This window comes from Leuresthes tenuis, unplaced genomic scaffold (assembly GCF_036924035.1).
Source record: "Leuresthes tenuis unplaced genomic scaffold, fLeuTen1.0.hap1 SCAF_14, whole genome shotgun sequence".
NCBI classification, from domain to species: Eukaryota; Metazoa; Chordata; class Actinopteri; order Atheriniformes; family Atherinopsidae; genus Leuresthes; species Leuresthes tenuis.
In genome coordinates, this window is record NW_027325368.1 from 34,004,906 (window position 1) to 34,029,545 (window position 24,640).

The window sequence follows — 24,640 nt, forward strand, 5'->3', positions numbered from 1 at the left end:
CATCTACTGGACCTTGCCCTTTAAAGAAGCACACTCTCATTTCCTCACGTGTTTGTGTGTGTCTCACTAAATGTCTCAATCTGATTCCAATTTCTTTCAAACTTCTCTCCTTCCCAAGGAACCCACGTGAGACTTGTGCGCACGCACACAATAAACACACAGGATCAGTAATCTGCGGCCTTAAAAACTCTCACAGCCCCGCAGCTTCAGAGTGGTGTTGCTAAGAAAGGGAGGGAGAACAAGCCATCCAGCTGTGGAGTGTTGTGAGTCCATGCTTGTGTGAAAGGACCCAGAGCTGAGGCCCTTGCAGTGCCTCTGGACCGTCCCATCCTGCAGTTAATGGGGTGCCAGAAGCTTTCAGCCCCAACAAAGTCACGCCTCACCGCTCACTGAAACCACTGAGCTCTGGCTACACTGACTCGACAGATTTCCTTACCTCCGCAGGGTGGGATTGAATGCTTGCTCCCAGCAGCAGGAGAATATTTGCCACCTGGGATCTCCCCGGGGCAGCTGGCCGGGCCGGCTGGCTGGAGGCGGTTGTTCCTGTTAGTCTGGTAGACAGGGGTATGAGCACGCCTGCACCGCTTCAGCCGACGTGGGCTTTTATTCTCAGCGACAGGTTCCCCCGCCCCACCTCCTCTCAGAAGAGCTACAACGGGGAGGCCACGACCTCCGGGCCTGAAATTTAAACTCCTCATAAAAAGAGTTGGAAAGAGAGGAGAAAACACCTAATCGGACACTTTCTCTCTTTCTTTCTCTTTTTTTAAACTTCGTTTACTTAAGGCTGGGTTAGCTGGGGTGCGGAAGAGCAACATTCCCTTTAACGCAGTGTCCCACATTCTGCTAGTTTATCTTTATATGTGGCGCACCTATAGGTCTGTCGCGTTAACGGTGCACACAAGGAACTAAATGTTTCTTACGCTGCAGGCGAGCCTCCAGACTCTGTTGATTTTTAAATTATCCATAGAACTTTAACAAGGACGTTCCAGTGGGTCCCTAAAAGGTGGCAGGAACATCTGTGAGCGATGTGGCCTTTAGATTAAAGCATGAGGGGCTTGTCCAAAAAGAGTTTGTCTGAGCCCATTTTGCAAAACTTGGGGGTTATTCTCATTTATTTATTTTTTTTTTTTTAAGGCTTACCATTATTCTTTGACTCTTTTGTTGCAGTTTTCATTGTTCAGCTTATCAGCTGTGCTTTCTGAGATGAGACAGAGTAGCTATCTAAAGATGCACCACTGTTAACTCCACTCACTATCCACCTATCCATCTTCATAGTGGCTTGTATGAGCAAAAGATAGAACAAACTTGCAGGACAGCAGCTTTGAAGTGCTCCGATGTAGCTGCAATTACTGCCGATTTATCAGTAATGTGTATTTTTCATTAGCTAATGTGGAAGGATTTTGCGATGGAGTTGGATAAAAAAACTTATGACCTGAGTTGGGGGTGGGGGGGGAGATTTGATGGTGAAAAGTGAAAACAAATTTGGGGGTTGGAAGAGGCCCAAGGAAGGTAACTTTTTACCTTTAGATGGAAAGAATAATAACAGAAAAAAGTCAGAGAGGAAGGACAGGCTGTGACCTGTGCCTTCAATAAAAAAACTGGAGAAAGCATGGAAGGAATAAAGGAACACCCTTTAACCCTCCTTCACATCACATCTGGAGGAGCACAGCCACTGACTGCTCTCCTCTATCTTACTGCATCACCACCCAAAATCCAAACCACCCACACTCGCCTTTATTTCCCATCTTGACCTCAACTTGGACTGGCTCATCGGCTCAAGAGACCCAAACCTGCACACTGTATCCATGGAAACCTCTGTGCATATCCCAAGGGGGTGATAGAACAGCATAGAGAGTTGAGTTTCATCAGAAGTACACATGAAAAAATAATCAAACAAAAAAATAAGAGAAAAAAGATCATATTCTCACATTAAATAATGTTCTCATAAATTCACTTTAATATTCTTGCAAGGAAATGAAAAATTCCACAGCAGCCATCATGTTTCTAGTGCTTGCCAGAGAGGCGGCCCGTTCTAGTCTAGTCTGAATGAATGAATGAGTGCGTGTTGAAGATATATGTGTGTTTTGCTTGCATGGGGTTTAACTGTGAGTGTACAAACAATGTCATGCTGCAAATCCCTTTTACAATGCCAAACAAGTTCCTCAGCATGGCTCACAGTGATGGATGATATAGACACACTGCTTACAAACGCATACACTTCTTAAATTTGTGATGCCCACTCTTGAAACTCTGTCATCTTGTTCACTGCTGTAGAAGTGATTAATTTTATTTAGAGCATTTTTTTCACTCTCAAGGTCATTATGTCATCTTTTAAATAGGAGAACAGACCGTATTAAGCAGCCAGATCAGTTTGATGTGTGTGATAATGCACCAGTCTGCATTTTGGATAACTAGTTTAGTCAAGTTTACCTCAATAATTGTGACAAATCTCTCTATTCCCTTCTGTTGTTTTTGAGCTCATCCTTATCATCTGAGGGTACATTCCTGCATGTCAGGCACCTCAGCTGTGTGCTGTGTGCATTGTTGCATTGTGGCTTGCTACTATTAATAGTGTGGTGGCAGAGTTCAGGGATCCTCCCTGCATTTGTTTTTGTTTCAGCACAGAGAGTGGGCCCAAAGACGAAAGTTAAGGAGCTGTTTACCCAGCCTTTGTTCTTGGCGGGCCTCTGTGTTTGCCCTGCAGGGAGTGCCTCAGCTTGAAGGCCCTACCGGGTGTCCATGGATGGGTGGGTGGAGTGGAGTGGAGCGGAGTGGCATACAAGAATGAGACCAACCTATAACAGGGAGAGATGGACAAGTAAAGATGTTTCGCTTGTGGTGCAGTGTTCAGGGTCTGTGTCACAAGAATCCCTCCGCTTGCTCCCTTCAGCCATCCTTTAGGGTTGACAGCAGGTGACAGTCTGTCACAGATGGGTCTACAAGCGATGGGTGCACTCAGTCATGCATGTAAGCATGGAAAGACTGCAGCTTATGAGGACGGGGGCAACAACAAGAAAGCAACATTTGTTAGGGAAAAAAATCTAACAATACACTTATAAATCTGGCAGTCTGATTTCCATAACGAGGGGTTAGGGTCCTGCATATGCTGAGGGACAAAGTATTTCATCAGCGCTGCCATGCATGTGTCTATCCACGCTGACTGTCTACGCCTTCAAGTGGAACACAGTGAAACACTCGACATTTATCAGTTCGGGAGTGTAAACACCGAAGGACAGATGTCTCTTGCTGGATTCTTCCACTGGAACACTTTTACAGAAACACTCCATGAATACCCTGTGTGACAGTCACCCCCTCCTTCCCTGCTCCAAGCAGCAGGAACAAAAAGACACCCGAGACATGTGGATGGGGAGGACAATTCACAGCGCTTTGTGAGGCCGGCACCGCGCTCCGGTTTCATAAAGTCCCTGACAGGCGGACCGGCGCGCTGTTTTTACGCATAGCCTTCAGTCAGCATTCAAGAAGATATTTAGTCGCTGTGTGGTGCACTGCTGTAGAAGACAGAGCAGCGGCGCGACCTATTCTAACTGGATACCAATGTCTAAATAATAAGATTTGTTTTTGATTAGCCGGTATAGGAAGAGGGGACGCGCGTCCATGGATATGCGGACGTTAGCTGCGTAAAGGCGTGACGCATGGACAATTTGTTCTTAGAGTAAGATATTTTGACCAACGGTGCATCGTATTTCTCTGTATGAATTCACAGCACTACTGAAAACGAGACTTATTGGTGGTTTCGCACAATCCTGTGAACGTGCAGTCTCTCATCGGACGTTTTGGTACTGTGTCGACCTCGACTTTTCTTAAAAGAGACGCAAAGCTTGTTGTAAGGAATTTTCTCGTGTTGTTATTTACATATTAACCTTACGAGCTCTTTAGAGACAAGACTGAACAGGTTGCTGGAGGTACGAAGAGGGGAGTCGCGCCTGAAAAACTGGCTTCATTTCATCAAACGATGGTTAGACGTGAGTCACCAGAGCGACACATGTAGATTCAGGGTTAAAAAAAAGAAGAAGTAAACTTCTGGCTGTTTGACTGTCTGTCCTCCTGCCTCTCTCTGTTCCTCTCTCTGCCTTTTTTCTCTCTGTTGGATTGTTTATGTGACCGCGAGCAAACTCCTGAAGGCTGAAGTTTATTTTCCTCGTCCGGGATAACTCTACCGCCTGCAAAATGTCAAATTCAACGAGTCACTTAGTCTCACATTTCGCCTACAAAAAAAAGAAGAAAAGAAAGAAAAACTAATGATCAATGATAAGTAAAAGATTAAGTTTTTTTTTTTTACAAAAGTTTTACTCGTGTCTGGGCTTCTTTGTTGGTTTTTAATTAAATATTGTGGGAGAATTCACGAGTGACAGAAGCAGAAAAAGTCTTGAGACATCTCACTCAAAAAGCTTCTTAAATAAAAATTCAAATGATTAAAAACTGCTTCTGTTGGTGTTGTCTCACTGAAGGGTTAACCCCCTACTGAGGGCATTAAATGTGATGACGAGATGGAGCTCGCGGAATATTACCCTGTGTTTACCATCCACTTTCCCTTTTTCCTGTTCAGGGTGCTGAAACTGTGAGAGGCCTTGACAGGAGTGCTGCCACAGAAAAGGGCATTTTGGCCGCGCACAAAGGAGCAGGAGGAGGCGCCTCTCGCATTGAAGCTGCGCCGCTTGTAGATGGATTCTTCATGTTTGCTTCAGCCTCCGAAGAGACAGTCTGCTCAGAACGTTTGCGAGCCGTGACAACACGTTGCAAAACATGACGCTTCGCAGCGTATGGATTGAAAAAATTATGAGCGGCATCCAACGTGGAAGAGGCGGCTCTCCTGCCCGCCCCAGTGCGCGCTTGGAGCGGAATACCCACGGAACAGCAGGTAAGGCAGCATTCCGACTCTAAAAAGATGTCTATACAGTCATACACGCCAACAACATGGTCTTACAGTATTATAGGTAGATACTTTGTGCGTAATGTTGCCATGAAAGCAGACCTGGGCTCCTGTCTACTTGTTTGCTGTGACAACACTGACACGATTGTTTGATGTTTGATTTCCTTTCCCTTCAGTGGCTTTTTTGCCAAACTGAAAAGCTCTCTGCACGCACCTGCCAACTGCTCGAGGGCTTCACTGACTCCAGGTCACTGTGACCTGGATTCTGCAGAACTCAGTTTAAACTAAAATTAAATGTTTGCTTGACTGGTTCATGAAGAATATATATATATGATCTGAAGTCTTTACAAGGTGTGAGAGTGAAGTCTGACATGAGGAAAAAAAAAAGTGTTGGCATAAGAGGAGACAGTGTAGGACAGGAAGTCTTCCAGTGCATCCTCCTTTGTTGTGAGTTTCAAATAGAAAAATCCAAGTGCTGGTCATGTTTAATTTCTGTTAAAGGGGTTAGGACCAGATCCCTTATTTAAGACTTTAGCTTTATGAAATTGGTGGCAGGGATGCTGTTTGAGGATTTGAACTCTACATTTTGTCATTATCACACCCACAACCCTGTGCAGAACTAACAAGATTTGTCTGCTCACAGATGAAAAAGAAACGAGATGATGTCTCACTGAGTCACACGTTTGTTGATGAACTTTCATACTTATTCACTGACTCAGTGACCTGCTGGCTCGCCTTGTCATGTACATACAATGTCACACACAGATTACGCTGTTCTCTGATGATCAGCCTCATGCTCTTTTTTTTCTTTATTATTTAGTTTTGTCATCTCCTCTCTGAATCTCAAAGCTGTGTTCGAGAGCTTTGGCATGTCACACTTCTGTAGCAAGTGTACCTCACTGAATATCTATAAACTGCATGAAGACATGCTGTGAAACAGTCTTTTTTTTCTTGACTTGGTTTGTTTTAAAAATCTCCACTTTGTTCTCAAGCTAAACACAAGGGAATGGCCCCCGCTTTAGGCATCTCACACGGGCCCGTCACGCTGCCACAGCTTTCACTTCCTCCAGTCAAAGGTCATGGGGTCAGTGGCCTTGCAGAGGGTCAGGTACAGCAGACCGGCGTTTTCTCTTTACCACCGCCCTGCTGTTGTGTGGTCTGGTTTGTTTTAACTGGCATGTGGCTTTACAAGAGTGAGCGTGCTGTTAGTTAGTGTTATGGGTTTAACTCTTTCTTGCTCAAATGCCGTTCTGTGGTACTGGTCTTCTCACTGGATAAGTTATTATTATTACCATTAATTTCCATTAAGGCATCCTCATAAATTGACTTTGCATCATTGTGGCAATAAGATATCTTTAGAAACTTTAGAAAGCATAACTGAAATTATGCCCAATATTCTTTAAGTTACTAATTTTCTAAATGCAGTGTTCATCTGTCTAAATATGCACTAATATGCATATATTTGCCAACAGAAATGTATAAATTTGTGTAAAACCAGGTTTTATTTTTTACATTCTGTTGACAGAGACAGTTAAAGATCTTTTCAAAATGAACTGAATATTTATTTTCATCATTATGTCATTGAGAAAATCCCTTTGAAAGATAATCAGGCTGTAAACAGTTCAATTGGCAAACATATGTTCACATATGTATAGGGATAAAATTGGAGAGTTTGGTGTATGTAAGAGAAATACTGAGACGTTTTTAAGATATTAATTGGAAACCTCCACATCTCTGCTTTTTTAACTGGGAACTTCTTTTCACTAGATTTAACAAAATCTGTCTCATCTTCTTATCTGAAGATGGCAGTCTTTTAGTGACTGTTTTATGTTTTGTGTTTTACACAAATGCTTTGATTTAATATATCCTGTTATGTGCGTATCCCAGTGATTGTTGTAATTCTGGACTTTCCCAGAAGGACAGTAAGATAGAAGAAGCTGCAGTATTGTCAAATGTATACAATACTGGCTATGTGGATTAAATCAAATTGTGCTGTAGTTGGAATGACATCACTAAATGTCTTTAAATTTCAGTTTTGTTTGAGTTATTTAGTTTGAATATGCTTAACCACACTTAGCATTTGTAATTTAGTAGCTCTTTTCTTCTTTTGTTTCTTTACAAAAAGCATTAAATTCTTGTTTTTTACTGGCACAATTTGAATGAAGAAGAATGTAATTATAACGTATAATCTTAACATTTAAACACCTTTCAGGTTTTTTCTGTGCTACTGATTTTGCTCCCTCAAGGAAAAGCATTTTCTTACAATAGCATTTATGTTGTTGACATTCAGAACAAGGCCCCAACTTTTTTTATATATGAATTACGGTCTGCACCAGAGAATAATAAAAGAGCTGAGTCCTGACACAAATGAAGAGGTAGAAAGAACTTAAATGCAAAAGGTGAAATGAACTGCTTGCTCAAAAGGCACAAAACTATCAAGCATCATGTTCATTCCAAAGCAACTCTAATGTAGTGCTACATTCAACCATTAAAGACCTTTTTTTTCAGAATAATGGAGATCTGTCAGTTAAAGATGGATGTGTGCTCTGTGCAGGGAGCCTTGTCTTCAGCTGTGTCTCAGCGTTGGTGTGTAATGTTACTCTGGTTGTTTTGTCCCTGCACTAATGGAGAGTGCAGGGAGAGAGATTGATTATGCAACCTGAAGTGCCACAGGGCAACTTCAATCTGGAAGTGCTTAGAGTATGTAGCAAACCACACTGATTCCTTCAGGGCAAACTGAAGGAGGCATGATCTGACAAAAAGGAATTTCAATTTGTTAGATGTATTCCTTCAGACAAATGCTTCCCATACTACTTCTGTTTTCTGGGTCCTTGCTTTTGTACTGGTGGACAGTCTCGTGTAAGTACATGGGCGAAATCTTTTTCTTTCTGTGATCTTGAATTGTTTTGTTGATGTCGAGCACTTTTCTTCAAGTTTAAACTGCTTAAATTGTTTAGAACAAAGCAGCACTTAATACTTTTGGAGCCGCTGATGAAACATGTAGCTAACTCCTGTCCTTATCATGAAATCTCCCTCTTTAGAACAACTTTTCCTCAAAATGCACAAGAATGTTAACTGGCTGAGTATAGTGCTTGTGTTTATGAGAGCGTTTTTTGATACAATAAGCTGTATTCTCCTGAAATTAGCAGGTCAGATACATTAATCATAGCTTTTGAGGGCTGCTTTGAACCATCAGGCCGGGTCATTAAACCCAGTCTGTCTGGGGCACGAGCGGGCGACACGGAAACACTTTGGAGAGCGCTGGCTCAGCCAGACACAAGACACACTTATAATGATGAGTGTGTGTGCTCATTTCTTACTGATCGCCACTTTTTTGAGGACTGCTCTCTGCTCCAGCGTGAGCTTAATTTGAAGGAATAACCACATGAAAAGGGAGCAAGACAAGGTTGCGAGGGTCAGGGATTTATGGGAGAGCAGATTTAGGTGTTTGTTTGTAGTTTTGCAGAGTCAGTTCTTACTCGACATATGACTTTCACACCATGTATTTGGCAGGGAAAAAGCTGCTCTGTGATGAGCGTGTTTTCTATCTATTCCTTTTCATAGCAATTCTCCCTCTCTGCTCCTCTCTCCAGCCTTTCAAGTGCTACAGTCCTCACACACACCGGAAAGTGAAATCCTACTCTCTGATCATTGTTCCAACACAGCTAAAATGTGTTCCCATTTAAGGTGAGGCTCACCCAACTGCTCTCTGTGTGGCTTCCTTTTAAAACCAACTTAATCAGGTAGGAATTTGGGTTATTAGGGTCATGGACACAGGGAAACAGCCTGAGCAAGAAACAAAGTGAAGGAGAGCGAGACGGTGAGGACACAGATGTGTCTTATCATGAGGCTGTCTTTATCTGAGTGTTCATGGGAAAGTGGCCTCTGTGTGGCGGATGGTGGTGTCTCGTTTAATTTACCTGAACAGGTCACAAGATGCTTGTAAGTCTGTTGCTCTCAGGGTTCCTGTGTGGGTAATTAGTGCTAACTGCACATCAGCTAAACTTTCCGGTGACCCTACACGGTTAATCTTGTCTTAAGGCAGTTGTACATTGTGGAAGCTAAAGCTGACATGGAAAATCCTGACAGGTTTATTATTCTTCCATACTGTAGTCCTCATTTTCTCCTTGCCTCGCAAGTTTGCTACCTCTCGAAAGCACGTGTTTTTCTTTTATTTCTATTGCTTATTCCAGCAAAGAATTTGTGGATTTGATGGTTGTGATCTATGAACATAGGGATCCTGCTAAAATAAAGAGCAGTCAGATGATAAAGAAGTTAATTAATTACTTTCAAGATGTAAACACAAAAATACGTATTTGAAATATTACATCCAGCAGATGTGTAGAGCAGTTTTGGTCTCCACCATTCCCTGAGGGAAATGCCTTGTTCTTCGGCACAGCAGCTTTTCCTGCTGTCTGGTGCTTGTCAGGTGGAGTACAGAGTGTTTGTGGTAAAAACAGCCGGTGGCTTATCTTACATTGAGAGTAATGACAGCATTGACCGTGAACTACAATCGTAAATTTGTGTGCCTTTAAAACCAACAAGTCCTCCAACTAAAACAACCAAACTGTTGTAACCAAACTGATTTGTTTATACTATTAAATGGTACTTATATTAGCGTCCTGTTAAGTACAAGCAGCAGGATAGATATATTTCACAGATGGATTAGAAATGAAAAAACACGGGTTAAAAACACGTTGATTAGAATTTAAATACATTATTTGTTCAATATAACCATCTCCCGAATGAATGCCATTTTTACACTTGATATGCAGTTGCTCTCTCAACCGCTAAAAGATCCCATAGTTTTCCAACATGATTTTAGCTCCTTTCTGGCTGCATGAACAAACAACCTGTGGGATCTTTTTGTGAGAGACAGTCTCCTTAAAAAAAAAGTCAAACATGCACTGTGAAGCTGAAGGAAATTGTAGAGTTGTCGCATAACATCCAGTCGTTTTCATTGTTCGTCTCAAATTATTGATTAGTGTAGCTTTAAACTAAACCCAAAAGGTAAAACTTATCATGTTCAAAGAGGGAAATGAACGCAGTGAACAGTAAAAGTTGGCTGAACATCCATCACTTACATCAGCTTCCTGGAACTAGAAATATCTTAGGCAATAATACATTTTTGGACATATCAGTAGTGACAAAACTGGTTCAAATGACTGATGCTCTCTTGTTTTTTTCCCTTCCAAATTAAATGTTACTGACAAGCTAAACACACTGACTTACAGTGAGAGGTAGCTCCAAGGAAGTGTGTGTCAACCAATAACAGTAACAGCTATGTGACAAATTTACCAAACAAGAAGTGATTAGAAAGGAATGCAAAAGAACATAAACACGTACAAACCAAGGAAAGGATTTGATTTGAATAACAAAGACCAGTCAAACACGAAAGTATGTCTGAGACACCCTAATGCCAACTTTAACATTACTAAGGTGATATTGATTCTTTACACCACCACATCCTCAAAAAAAGGCAAAGTCATACAGGGTTGCCACAACTGTGTAGTACAGTATATCTGTTGACTTTGTCTGCTATGCATGCTCTGTTGCAGCTTTAGCATTCTACTCTGTTAGAACATGTGGTGTGACTGGTGGAGTCAGGTGGCTGTGGTGGTTCAGATTATTTGTCATAATAATTCCTTCATTAATGTGTCATCCTTGGCCTATAGAAAATGCATCTTATCATGCTCATTGTGACCCACTGATCTCAGAACTTTGTCAACTCGCAGATCTAATTTTTTCATTTATTTTTTGGCAACCTGAACCTAAGCGTGTGAGGGCAGTAATCCAGGACTGTTACACTTCAAACACATTGTTCTCCACTGGAAGTGCTTCATTTATCCCACAGAAGAACCATTAAGCACGTTTCTTTAGAGCTCTGCTATTTGGTGCAGAGTTAAAGCTGCAGGGTCAGTGAAGTCAAACATTTATCACTCAGCTTTACAATCAGACAACTAATAAGTTTACCTCTAATAGGTGTTTCTAATGAAGTCCAGGTTATGCTGTTAAACTCTGCACGTAAAGCTTGAAAGACGTACTGTTTTCCATAATATGTAGCCTGTTAACCCAGCACAAGCTGATAATAAACAAGATCATCCCATAAAATGATAAAGATGCAATTTAAAGCTACTTTTTTTTTACTTACTTTACTTTTCACAGTCTGTAGAACTTAAAAAAACGATTAACTGTTGAAACTGAGGCATGTTACTGTCATGTAAAATACTAGCTCATCTTGAGTTTGGCAACATTTTTAAAAGAACTTGAGAAAGCATGGGAAAGTTACATGGTGATAAAAAGAAGTAACTGGAGAAACATGTTGCAACTAATTGGCTAGCAGGTCAGTAACATGAGTTGATATATAAAAAACACCTTGAAAAGGCAGAGTCGCTCAGAAGTAAAGATAGACAGACGTTCAGCAGTCTGCTAAAATACTGTGTCAACACATGTAATTTAATTTCAGAATTATGTTCCGCAACGTAAAATTGTAACTTTGAGAGACGCTGAATATTCCATCTTCTACAGCACATAGCATCATGAAAATATTCATAAAATCTGGAGACATCTCTGTTTGCAAAGGACCCATCCGAAAATCTATACTGAATGCCTGTAATCTTCAGACCCTCAAGCAGCACTGCATTAAAAACAGATATGCTTCTGTCATTGAAATCACTGAATGGCGTCAGGAACACTTTCAGGAATAACTGTGAACACAGTTCACCGTGCCATCCGCAAAGGTTAAAGTTGTATCACATCAAGAAGAAGCAATATTTGAACAGAATTTTTGGACCAAATCTTGTTTTTAAATGGAGGCAAAGTGGAATACTGTTCTGTGGTCAGACTAATTCACATTTAAAATTCTTTTGAAAATCATGGACACCCCGTGATCTTAAGTAAAGAGGAGAGGGACAAGTAGGGGACCTGCTCGTTATCAGCACTCAGTTAAAAATCCTGCATTTCTAATGGTTGGGGGTGCATTAGTGCCTATGGAAGTGGCAATCTGCACATCTTGACCATCAGTGCTGAAAGCTTTATGCAGGTTTTGGAGCAACATATGCTCCTATCCATGTTCTTTTTCAAGGAAGACTTGCATATTTCAGCATGACAATGCTAAACCACATACCGTGTCTATTATACAACGGCATGGCTTTGTTGTAGAAGAGTCTGCATGCTGGACTGGCCTGACTCCAGTTCAATTCAGTTCTTCCAACATTTCAAAACATTTGGTGCGTCATGAAATGAAGAATGTGACAACATTCTACCCTCAAAAGTTGTTAACAGGAGAGGGGATACTACACACTATTAAATCCATTTTTCGTTTATTAGTAAAACGCTTCATTTGTTTGTAGTTCACTGCATTGTTTTTATCTCCATTTTACACAACGTTCCAGTCATTTTTGGAATTGTTGGATGCACATACCCAGCAGGGCTGCACGGTGGTGTGGTGGTTAGCACTGTCGCCTCACAACAAGACGGTTACTGGTTATAATCCCAGCTGGGGCCTTTCTGTGTGGAATTTGCCTGTTGGTTTTGTGATTTCAGACACTGATGTTGGACAGAAGGCCTGGCTCACAGTCTCCGCTCTAATTCATTCCAAAGGTGTTCTATCAGGTTGAGGTCAGGACTCTGTGCAGGCCAGTCAGGTTCTTCCACACCAAACTGGCTCATCCATGTCTTTATGGACCTTGCTTTGTGCACTGGTGCACGTTGGAACAGGAAGGGACCGTCCCCAAACTGTTTCCACAAAGTTGGGAGCATGAAATTGTCCAAAATATCTTGGTATGCTGAAACATTCAGAGTTCCTTGCTCTAGAGTCCAGTGGCGGTGCGCTTTACACCACTGCTTCCTGACGCTTTTCAGTGCACTTGGTGATGTATGGCTTGGATGCAGCTGCCATGGAAACCCATTCCACGAAGCTCTCTATGCACTGTTCTTGAGCTAATCTGAAGGCAACATGAAGTTTGGAGGTCTGTGTCAGAAATGTGGTGTAGAGGGAGGACCCAGATGCAGAATTTTCAAAAAGCAAAACTTGATTTATTTAATAAAACCAGAACATAAAGCGCAGCTGAGCCGGATACAAAAAATCTGTGGAAAGAATAAACAAGGCAAGACTATGACTGTGGAAAACATAGGCAAAACCCTGACCTGACCAAAACCTGGAAACTGTGAACCTGATGTATCGAGAGAGGTGAGGATTCTGCACTGAGGGAAACCTGCAAACTATATACTGTGGTGAGGTGATTGGTGATGGGGTGCAGCTGTGAAACAAAAACAGGTGACTTGAGTGAACCTAATGTGACAGGAAAACATGACAAGAAATAAACCTAAAACCTGAAAAAAAGACAAGACAAAAACAAAACTCAAAACGTGACATGACAGTCTGCAGCGATTGATTCTGCAGAAAGTTGGCGACCTCTTCTCACTGTGCCTCAGCATCCGCTGACCCCGCTCTGTCATTTTAAGTGGTCTACCACTTTGTGGCCGAGTTGCTGTCGCTCCCAATCGCTTCTCCTTTGTTATAATATCACTGACAGCTGACTGTGGAATATTTAGTCATGAGGAAATTTCACGACTGGACTTGTTGCACAGGTGGCATCCTATCAGGGTACCACTGAGCTCCTGAGAGCGACCCATTCTTTCACAGATGTTTGTAGAAGCAGTCTGCATGCCTCGGTGCTTGGATTTATACACCCGTGGCCATGGAAGTGACTGGAACACCTGAATTTAATCATTTATCAAATATATATTCAGTTTGTGTTACAGAAAAAAGGACAAAATTAGCACTAGTGAGTGACCAACAGAGGTGAATAGTAGCAGCTGAAGCCAGACACCATCCTAACCAATGATAACACAGTGCTTGTATGTCCTGGATTTAAAATAGCCACCTTTTGCATCAGCTGCTGCCTTGGCCTTTCATTAGCACAATGAGGCTGGAAACCGATTGGATGTGACTGACAAACCAGTACAATGTTTGCATCTCTGCTGGCAAAGCAGCCTCCCAGTGTTGGTTCTTTATGGTAAACGCCTTGAAAAGGTGCAGATCCGTCAGGAATCTTTCATGCTTTTCCAACAGCATAACATAAATGCATGGATTGATGCTGGATGGATGGATACTCACATTTAGAGGGTCTTGTTTTGTGTGAGGGATACTGGTTGAAGTTTTTTTTTCTTTTTTCTGTTTTTACTTTCTGTGAATATTTTCAAAGTAATCTTATTTCAGTGTAATGTGTTTGTCACTAAACTTTGTGTTTACATCTGTATTGTGTTGAAAGCTAGTCATATATCTATAATCACTCAATTTGCTTAATCTGGCATTATTATGTGGTTTCCTTTGGTTTAGTTAAGTCTTCCATAAATGCTCTGCTCTCACATGGTAACAATCATTTTGGTGAAGTTTGGAAATGACAGAATGAACCCTACATGTCAGCTTGCTCTATTCTGTTTTGATACTAAGATCAAATACCCAAAACCTAAATCCAGTTCAATGTTCACTACAGCCCATGTCTGATGATATTTAATTGCAATGAAATGTCCTAAAAGAATAAACACTTTAAAAAGTGGGACCTCATGCTAATTGATTATAAATTTGATTTACTGAAATCATCAAAAGTGTTTTGTTTTGTTTGTTGGAATTAAGTCCAACCCAGCAGGGGTTGGGTTATTTATCCTTCTCCTGACAGATTTTTCAGCCTCCCTGCTTCGCTTCCTGTACTTTTACCGTTTTACTGTCTGATTCTGGCCTGAAAGACTTTCAGACATCTCTACACTTAGATGTAGTCAGTCAATAAAAGCACTTGGTGGGAGAAGCTTGTATAGTGACGTGGTCATACAGATTCTAGTTGACCACTCAAAGCGCTTTACCACTACATGCCACATTCACCCATCACTCTATGCATTCAGTCCCATTCATTCACCGATGGACGCATCGTGGGGACACGTGGGGTTCAGTGTCTTGCTCAAGGACGCTTCGAAATGCAGCCCGGGGGAGCCGGGAGCCGAACCCTCCGATTGGTAGGCGACTGCTCTTCCCCCTGAGCTACAGCTGCCCTGTGTGTGTTGAAACAGAATTAGGGTATATCCCTTTGTTACAGAGAAAGGATTATAACCAAAAAAGAGCAGCAGACATGAAGTGTGTGCGTGTGCGTGCGCCCTAGGCTGGTGCCCTGCTTAACCTATCTGAACACAGACATGGGACCTGCTATCTGTTTCTCATTTTGCCGGCACTCTGTGGTTTTCCAGCATTGACAGCCCTCAGAGTGGAAAATGGCACTAACGAGCAATTACATCCTGCCTGCCTGGCAGGGATTATGGGATTACAGAGTGACCGGGCTTCAGACTGCGCTCTCATTTAGTCATTCTTCCATTTCCCTCTTTTCATCCTTATCTTTGCTTTTAGACTTCTCTCGTTCAGATGTTTAATTATCTTTTTTTCATTTTTCTTTCCCCTGGACAGTAACCCATTTTCTCCTCACGCTTATCATGTTTTTTTTTTAAAATTATCTCATTCTTTTTATCACTCCCCTTATAGCTTTTTCACCCTTGACTTTGTGGCTGCCTCACAGTCGTTGACTGCTGAAGAGTGAAATTGGTTTAGCTGTGAATGGGAAGAAAGCATACTTAAAAGGAGAGAAATACAATTAATGTGTAAGGAGCTTATAATCAGAAGCTTGAAATCAGAATCAATGGGAGAAGATGAGAATCGGTTGCAAGAATCTGACAGCTTGACTCCTGAATATCTTGTTAATGTCTGTAAAGGTTCAATTTAGTCTAAGTTTGTTGCCCTAAATCCACACCCTTTTCCTCCTAGAGGACTCTCAGACTCTTCCGTCAGGTCAGAATAGAGAATAACAACTCAGTGTATTACCCTAAAGACTCCTGCAAGACATATGTGCAACAAAACATCAAACTCTGTCAGCTGGGTGCTAAATTAAATGCAAAGTTACAAAACCAGTTTTAACGCGGCTTTGTGAGCTCTGGAGCACCAGCAGATATCTTCACGCTATACTTTGTGGGACCTCCCCAGGTTGCCTAGTGTCTGGTACTGATCAGGCAACTCTCCTGGTGCTTACTCTCCCTCTTCTACATCTCCTCTTACACTGCAGGTGTCTTTTATTGAGCCTGCCATGATTTACTGTTCTCTTGTTTTTCTCCTGGCTCCTGCAATCAGGCACCACAGTAGTGACAGGTTGAAGCTGGAGGTCAGAACTTTTTACATACGTGCATGAACGTGGCTCGTCTCTAATGGGAGAACATTACTGTAGTATTAGAGAAGTTTGGCTTTCAGGAAGAGAAGAAAGACCCAAGAGCATTCTTTCTTTAGAACACAGCTCAGGTCTGAGGATGTAACTGTGTGCATCAAACACACACAGATCACTAATCAGAAACACATTGATATCACTGTGGTCTTTTCTTTCTTTCCAAAAAACACATTTGTGAGTAACAGACAGGAAGTTGTAGAATACTTTATGGTCCCAAACATAAGCACAGTAACGGTAAAGTTCAGAGAAAAGAGTTAGAACCAACTTTTGCACATGTATATCTAGGCCCTTTAAACTATCAAGTAAGGTCAAGGACATCACATAAAATGTAAACTAATAGATATTGCATGCTATTTTTTAGACAATTGAATGGGCTCAGGGAACTTACTTAAATGCATCTTTTCTTCTAGTCCAGTTGAATGAATGAGCTGGTTTGATGAATTCTTCATGTACATTTTGTAGATATGGGATTTAGTTTTCAACATCAGGTAAATAAAAGGAAAAACTTTTTTCTTAAGTGGACACAAAGTTATTACACCTTTTTGAAACCTCCTGTCAGTGGTTCTCTATTACTATTTTTAGGTGCATAAACATTAATTGATTAATTCTTCTATGTGGTAAAACAAACTTACTTGTTCTTGACACAGTTTTCTCCAGCTTTGTACCCGTGGTCTGATAGTTCAGAGACAAAGACCCAAATGCATCATTTAACAAAGTTTTTTTTTATTCTTATAGGAGTGACGTGACATTTGATTTTGAGCTTCTCCTTTAAAACTGATATCCTCTCTGCTTTATTATTTACAGGCATTAAAAGAGTCATTTAAATGACTCTTTTAATGCTCTTTCACCAGAGGAGTATGTTTTGCTCACTGGTTTAAGTACTGCTCTTTCTTTTGGAGAGTTTATCCACTCAACCATTTATGTACAACTGGAGTGCAGAGGACCACTAATGTAAATGGGGTGAAAAGACGTCAGCGCTCCCTTCTGCAGACTGATGAACAAACAGAGAGCTTTAATAACCCAAACAAGACACAAAAATGTGTTCTTGGTTTCTCATAGCTTGTAGAGATGCACACTTGCACACAAATAGTGTTAGCAAGCTCATGTAATTCTTTAAGCTATTCAGACCAGTGTCTCGCTCCTTATTCTCTCTCTACCCCTAAACTCCCCCTCCCACCTCATCTCTGAAAAGGCTGGAGGCGTTGAGCTGTAAACAGCTCCAGAGTGCTGGAGTGAAATGAACCAGCGGACAGGCCCATGCAGACTCCTAGCTCGTTGATCTAAAAATGGCTAAACACTTCCAGCTGTGGCATTAGGGACTCGGAATCGCACCTCTCCAGAGACTCAGTGAAGACCTGCCGTCCTCCCTCTTCCAGTAGGCTTTAAAACAGCTCAGAGGCAAAGGGAGCAATAGAGTCACCATAGATTAGTTTTAGATCGCCACAATAGCATAAATTCTGTCTGTTTGTGTGTCTGAGTTTGGATCAGTTAATCTCCCCTCGTTCTCTCGAGCCCACAACCTCTCAGCGTGTGTGTGACTCCACTTTGCCTGGACTGGATCGCTACAGCTGGAACTTGCAGGATTGCATAAATGCATCAATAGGTCTTATCGCCACCTGTGATCCATAACCAGCTGTCAGTCTTCCATCTCATTGCACAGACAGAATTGCTGGGATTGTTTTTGACTGTTAAATAAACATGGTGCCTACAAAGCGGTGAGATCTACAAATACATGAAGGGTACACGCCGGAGTACGTTACGGTGGGTATGCAGCGCTGCTGTAGTTCACTGCCAAGGTTAAACAAAGCCTTGCAGAGATGATAGATGTGGTGGTTTCAAAGATGCTGGAGGTAACTGTGGGCAGACTGTTTAAAAATTCTCATGTGAGATTTGAACAAGACAGATGTGCTAAATTGATATTATCAAAAGCAAGCAAATAGGTAAGATTTTTCTTTAGCTTTGTAAAGATATGCACCTTCTTGGATTTTCTGAAACTTTGCTCCAAAACATAGGCCAAACATGAACATGAACAAAGGCATGATTACCTAAGGTTTTTAACCCTGAACTTACACAGAACTGCATGAAACGATTTGAATCAATAAATGTATGAATAAACTTCTCATCAACAGTAACTATGTTCATTTTAATCTGGCACCTTGCCTCTGTTTTGCCAATGGACCTTTGAGATTACAAAAATTGATCAAGCGCTGTCTGTGAGATCGAGTATAAACCTTTGATCTCAAATGAACATTTACAGAATATTTCAGTCTTTAGTTAACATTTGGGTAAAAGAAAGTGATTTCTGGGAACTGGGACTATGAAGACCAGTTCTCACAGAGCTTTGATATAAGTAAATGTGGCTCTATTGAATTACAAAGTTAGGTGGTCCTCCAATCCACCATTTTTCTTTCTACAAATCCGAGCAGCTTCCTTATACCCTTGTTTATCCTACTGCTAGCAGATCAATTCTCAGTCGTGCAGACTCTTGCCATACAGTGGGTACCACCTGTGCCTTCTGGTTCATATTGTGAATTGTCACATTGTTTTAACAATTGCATTGTAAACATGTGTGTTTAGTCCAAATCATGATCTTTTTCTAACCCTCACACATTAGTTGTGATTCTTAACCCTAGCCAAGTAGTTTTCAGCCTCACCAAAAATACAGGTTCCATAGCTCTAAGTAGTTGTGATGCATAAAGAGTAAATGAAACCAAAAGAGAAATATGAATTCATGAAAATAAATAAATAATATATATTTTTTAGATGTTAGATTAACAGCACTGTTTCATCATGGTCTCAGTTGGAGACCCACGGTTGAAAGCATCTTCCCCATGAAGACTTTTCTGACTTGTTGAGGTTTTTAACCTTGTTAGCATGTCCACAAGATGTTTTTATGTTTCACAACACATGTAATAAACAAAGTCAGCCATCAATGCTATAGCTGAGGACTTTTGCTTTCAATCCCCAGAGCACCTCCTACACTCTTGAAAACGGAGGTCATACAGCCCATATGTTCCATGTAGAACATGGTAAGAACCAATTGACCTCTTGCTGGGTGGGGATTCTGCTTGCATTGTGAGGGGCAAACGAAAAGAGAGGCTAGCTCACGGTAGAGGAGAGATTAGCACAGACTAGATGAAGAAGACTATAAAAGCAAGGCAGACATGTACAAAGACTTGTGTGGATTTCCTACTGAAACATGGCGTACGCTCAAACCAAAATGCCCTCCAACGTACAAAAATATCCGGATGTATCAATGTGTGCGCACGCATGAATCCAAGCACATTTCGTTTGTACATCCCAATCAACGTGGAACTGAGCGCACATGTCGGAGTACCTGACTCCTCCCTGGCCACGCCCCTACTTAAATATGCAAAATATGCTAAGCCCTGCACCTGCGATTCCTCTCTGTAGGATCAGAAAATAAAGAAAAAAGAGTGAGTAAGACGGGAAAAAGAAGAACTTCAAGGAAAGCGAGATGGAGGTGCTACTTTCTGAAGTGGAGGCCCGCAAAAATGTGCTCTTTGGCACGCTGTCCTACGATATAAGCAGCAAACGTAAGAGCAGTGGGTGGGAGAGCGGGAGCGAGGCCTTTAATGCTGAGGAGTCTGAGAAGCACACACAAGCAGAGGTGAAGAAGAAGTGGTCCGATATTAAGGTGGATGTGAAGCAGAGACTGGCTGCCCACCGCCAAAGTGTGGCCAAAACAGGGGGGGGGGGGGGCTGTTTGAACAGAGAGTCGGCACAGCTATGGGTGACACTGCTCTCTCAGGGGTGTGGGAGTGTGGGTGCCTCTGATTACCCCCCAAGGTAAATACCTACATTTGTGTAACTCACAACAAACGTGTTCATACAGTAACCAGAGGAGAAGTGCGCCGGGGAAAAAGTGAGGCTGATTAAAACATTTCACACTTTACGTACAGGGTTATTAACATTTGCACACAGAGACAATCAGGGGCTTATTAGAAAGATCTTAAGCTGTAGTTTAACCAGCAAAAAACAGCAAGTTACTAACTTTAACCACCAACTATGATGCTGTGAAGACGGGATATAGCACTGTGTGCGCAGTCGATAGCTCCCATTACATTAGGTAAGGTCATGGATGGAGAAAAATGTATAAAGTCACACTCCAAACCATTTTGTAAGCAATATGTTTTTTCCTTTGTTTTTTTTTTCCTTTCCTTGATGAAAACCTTTGAAATGTTTTTAGGTGATTAATAACTGTAGGAGTTGGATTTAAATCAAACTCTTCAAATTGAAGTTGGCTCCATTTCACAATGAATGGGAGAAAAGAGCAGAGTAGGTAAAGTGGTAAAACAAGATCCATTAAAAATGTAATAATGGAATGGCTCAAAATTTGATACAGGCATTCAACATTTTTTTGTTTTGTTTGTTTGTATATTTATATATATATATATATATATATATATATAAATACACACATAATCTAACAGGAAAGACTACTCCTCTTTTCAAAGTGTGTGAAATTCTGACTTTACACGAGTTTTGCGTTTTTGGGGCTACAACAGAACCTGATGACATCATGTTATGTTATAACCTCATGTAACGACCAGGACTATCCTCCACACAGCACGTACTATATATAAACATCTGCATCCGTAACATTTCTTATCACCTGCCCTCCATCTCTGTGGTTTTTGTGTGGGACCTCCGCGAAGTGCCCTTACTACGCCTTGCTCCCCCTTACTCCCCCTTGCTTGAACCTCTGTCACAAGAATAACCTTGAAGAATGTCTTTGACAAGTATATCACAGTTTCTGCCTTTTGTTGCCCAACTGGGTCTGTTTGCATGGATGTCTGAACAGACAAGCCAACACTAGCCACAGTTGTTGGCAGCAAACAGGTCTTTTTCTTAAGCAGCAACAAAAACACTGTCCTCATGCATTGAGGACGTGATTTATGTGACATGTGGACCTGCTTGGGGGCCCACCATGCTGTTCCTTTTTTACAGTATCTGGACATTTGTGAATGTATAGACATCATATTGCCCGCATGTTGTGTTTTTAGTTTATGTTAGCCTTTCAAAGGACCTACTGGGAGAACGACAGCTGACAGTGTGGCCTTGTTCTTGTTCTTAAATTCCTCTCTGCCTCTGTTTCTCCAGGTGGGACCAGATGGAGGGTTCGGCGGAAGGATAGACAGATTACTTATGTAATGTCAGCAAAGGCCAAGGTTTGTCAGAAACTTTCCTCTGTTCTTGTCTGTTCTCTTTCTTCCTCTTATCTTCTGTCACTTTTGTTCAACATCTCTTGGTCATTCCTCCATGACAATAAAAATCACCGACTATGCAAACAGCCTTGCCATGTCATTTTTATTTCCTTCGACTGATGACTATAAACCAGAAGATGAGTTAAGTGCAGGAATGAATTACTTATTAAATCAATCTGCACAAGACTCAGAAGTGAGTTTTTCAGCACAGAAGCTCCTGTGGTTGAATTTTCAATTAATCAATCAATCAATCAAAGTACTTTATTAATCCGCAAGGGGAAATTCTCTCAATGCAGCAGCAAACAGTACACATAATAAGTTAGAGGATAAGCCAGAGATATATACATAGTATAAAAATAATAAGAATAAATATATATTCACAGAATAAAGTGTTTTTTTTTTTTATTGTGCAAATCAATACTGAACCCAAATGGATAGGTGCAAACAGAGTAATGAATGTGCAAACTCTTTCATCTGTTGCCAAAAGGAGAACTATTAAAGAGTCTGATGGTGAACGGTAAGACAGACTTTTTGAACCGTTCTTTGTGACAGCGGAGCTGAATTAGCAGACAACTCTCAATCCAGGATGGAAATAAAGACTTATTTGACTGACTTAAGTGTTCCTTAAGGGTGTGTGAGCCCACGTTTGATGAAAAATGCCTAAAACAAAGTACTGCTGGAGCTCACTTGAAGAGCTTTTGCAGAGTTCTGTGTTTTATTGATACTAATATATTTTCTTCAATTTTATAGTCTGCCAGTAAAGCATGTAGTCATGACTAAATAAGCAATCCCTCTCTTGGTGAAAGCCATTTATTTGTAATAACGTTTTGAAGCCTATAAGATTTCATTTCAAATAAACCTACACAGCAGAACAGTTCACCATTTTGGGAAATATTTTCTTTCTTACCGAAAGTAAGATGAGATGATTGGTACTATCCCCTTGTCTGTAGGATAAGTATGAGTAGTTGGCTAGCTTAGTCTTACACGAAGACTGAAAATGGTTAAAGACAGCAAGCGAGGGTCTAATATCAAAGGTAAATATGCTAAATACAATAATTCAATATTACTGATACATGAAATTCCCTTATGACATACGCAGATTGAAAGCACACAACAGAAAAGTAAACTGTAAGGGCAGCACTACTGCCATAGAGTTAGTTGGATACAAATTGTCCTAGGAAATAAACTTAGAGCTCCAGATTTTATTTTATTGCATTTTTGTATCATCAATGGATCTGACCAGTATATCATGTGACAAGAGTTGCTTGTGTTCACCTAGTTATCAGATGTTGCTTTCCCATCAGCTCCAGTTTTATAGTTGCTTACTCGCAGAAGTCACAGTACGTGTAATAAACTGTAATAGCTCATACACTGAGCCTTAAATTGTTAATTTGTTTAACCAACTTTCAGAATACAGCAAAGTGTATGACTCATATCTGTCAGATGTCCTCCTGCCAGCTCATTTCATCTGTCTCCTTTTAGGTGCTGCTGTGGGTTCTTGTCTCTCTGCTGCCTCTAGTGGAAGGTGCCCATATGAGAGTTGCTGCCTCTGGTGTGGGATCAGATTCAGGCCATGCTGTGGGCCTACTGGGAGGTCAGGAGGAGAGAGAGTTTCCTGTGACACTGCCAGAGGTTGTGGAGGACAAGGAGCAGGAAGATGACAGCGACCCTTACTCCACTTGGCATGCTCTATATGGTACTAAAACTGCTCTGAAAGTAGAATTTACAGAAGCTGCAGTGAGGAAGAGAGGCTTGAGCCTCTGCATCTGCTTTTTTTTACCTCAGTCATTTCAGCATATTTAGAATTTAAATCATTTCAGATTCAAACACAAAAGTGAAACTTATGTCAGAGAATTTGTAACATATCTGCCCGTAGTTTCTCTGTGTGAAACAGAGTTGAACTTGTCCTTCTCTTTGTCTGCTACTTCCTTTCATTCCTTTCCATTCAGAACCTTTTGTAATGGATGAGATGGATGACCATCCCAGCCTCCGCTGGGTTGGGCGCTCTCCACGCTCCTCTGACCCCACAGAACCTCAACCCAAGGGATCACAGAAAAAAAAGAAGAAGAGGAAGAAGAAAGAAAAGGAGGAAGAAGAAGAGACAGGAAATGGCAATAGGAAGGGTAAAGGTAAAAGCCGGCGCCCAAAGCAGAGCAGCAAAGACTGTCGTGTAGAGAAAAGAGAGATGAAAGTTCGCGACCTGGGACTGGGGTTTGATTCGGATGAGATTGTCCTCTTTAAGTATTGCGTTGGTTCTTGCCAGTCTTCAAGAACAAACTATGACCTGGCACTGAAGGCACTGCTGGAAAATGGCTCACTGCCTCGGCGCACTGCCCGCAAGGTCAGTAGCCACCCCTGCTGCCGGCCAGACCGGTATGAGCCAGTTTCCTTCATGGATGCACAGACCACGTGGAGGACCATCCAGTCATTGTCTGCTGCGAGCTGCATGTGTATGGGCTGAGGAGACAAATCAGGAAACTGGTGATGAGGACTGGTGTCACCACTCCTGAATAGTCAAGTGGCTCACATGTATGCAGGAAGGCCTGTATGTAGGAAATTACCAGTGGGGGGCGATGTCACACACTGAGCACAGGAAGTGATAGAGGCCACTTGTTGGGTGCAGCTGGGAAATTAAGGGTCAAGGTCAAAATCAGAGACTGAGGGGGAGCTTCATCAGGGAATCCCAGTCTGGATTTATATTTGTCTCATCAAAGAATGAATTGTTCGGCAGCTAATGCAGGATATTTGAGGCTGGTTATTACAAATCAAAAAGACCTATTGTGTGAAAATGTTTTGATTTTATGTGGGAGAGACCTGAAGGCTGAAGCTCAAGAGATATGAAAAAAATACAGTTAAAGGACTGACTCTGTGTTTATATTATACCTCAGATAAAACCGACAGATGTGGCGCTCACCAAAAAAACCCCAGCTCTTTCCAAATAGTTTTTTTTCCTTTCCACACAGAAACAGGACATTATGTTATATCTTTTTAATGTTCAGGTGAACTCAGCCAAATGGATGCCATGCATCTTCATGTATTACTGTGGAAAAGTAAAATATATTTATTTCAGATAAATTATTTATTTATTATGGCTTGATATTAGAGCTGTTTTTATGAACGCTATAATGTATATATATATATATATATATATATATATATATATATATATATATATATATATATATATATTTATTGCCAAGATTCACATTTCATGTTGACAGTTGCTTATGCTCACTTTCATTATTTTCTTTTGTTTCTTT

At 41.3% G+C, this 24,640-nt stretch overlaps 1 protein-coding gene across 1 annotated transcript; it reads left to right on the forward strand.

The window, feature by feature from the left end:
• The first annotated feature begins 4,572 nt into the window (after window positions 1–4,572).
• artnb (artemin b) lies at window positions 4,573–24,523 on the forward strand. Its single transcript, XM_072363032.1, has 4 exons — window positions 4,573–4,879; window positions 21,277–21,344; window positions 22,863–23,076; window positions 23,330–24,523. Exons 1-4 carry the CDS (start codon window positions 4,765–4,767, stop codon window positions 23,839–23,841), a joined length of 909 nt encoding a protein of 302 aa, XP_072219133.1. The 5' UTR covers window positions 4,573–4,764; the 3' UTR covers window positions 23,842–24,523.
• Window positions 24,524–24,640: the final 117 nt, after the last annotated feature.

Excerpts from the sequence above, each read along its gene's own strand:
- artnb (XM_072363032.1), top strand. The coding sequence starts at position 4,765 with ATGACGCTTCGCAGCGTATGGATTGAAAAAATTATGAGCGGCATCCAA. Across the intron at positions 4,880-21,276 it reads GAATACCCACGGAACAGCAG|GTGGGACCAGATGGAGGGTT; the intron begins GTAAGGCAGCAT and ends CTGTTTCTCCAG. Across the intron at positions 21,345-22,862 it reads TAATGTCAGCAAAGGCCAAG|GTGCTGCTGTGGGTTCTTGT; the intron begins GTTTGTCAGAAA and ends GTCTCCTTTTAG.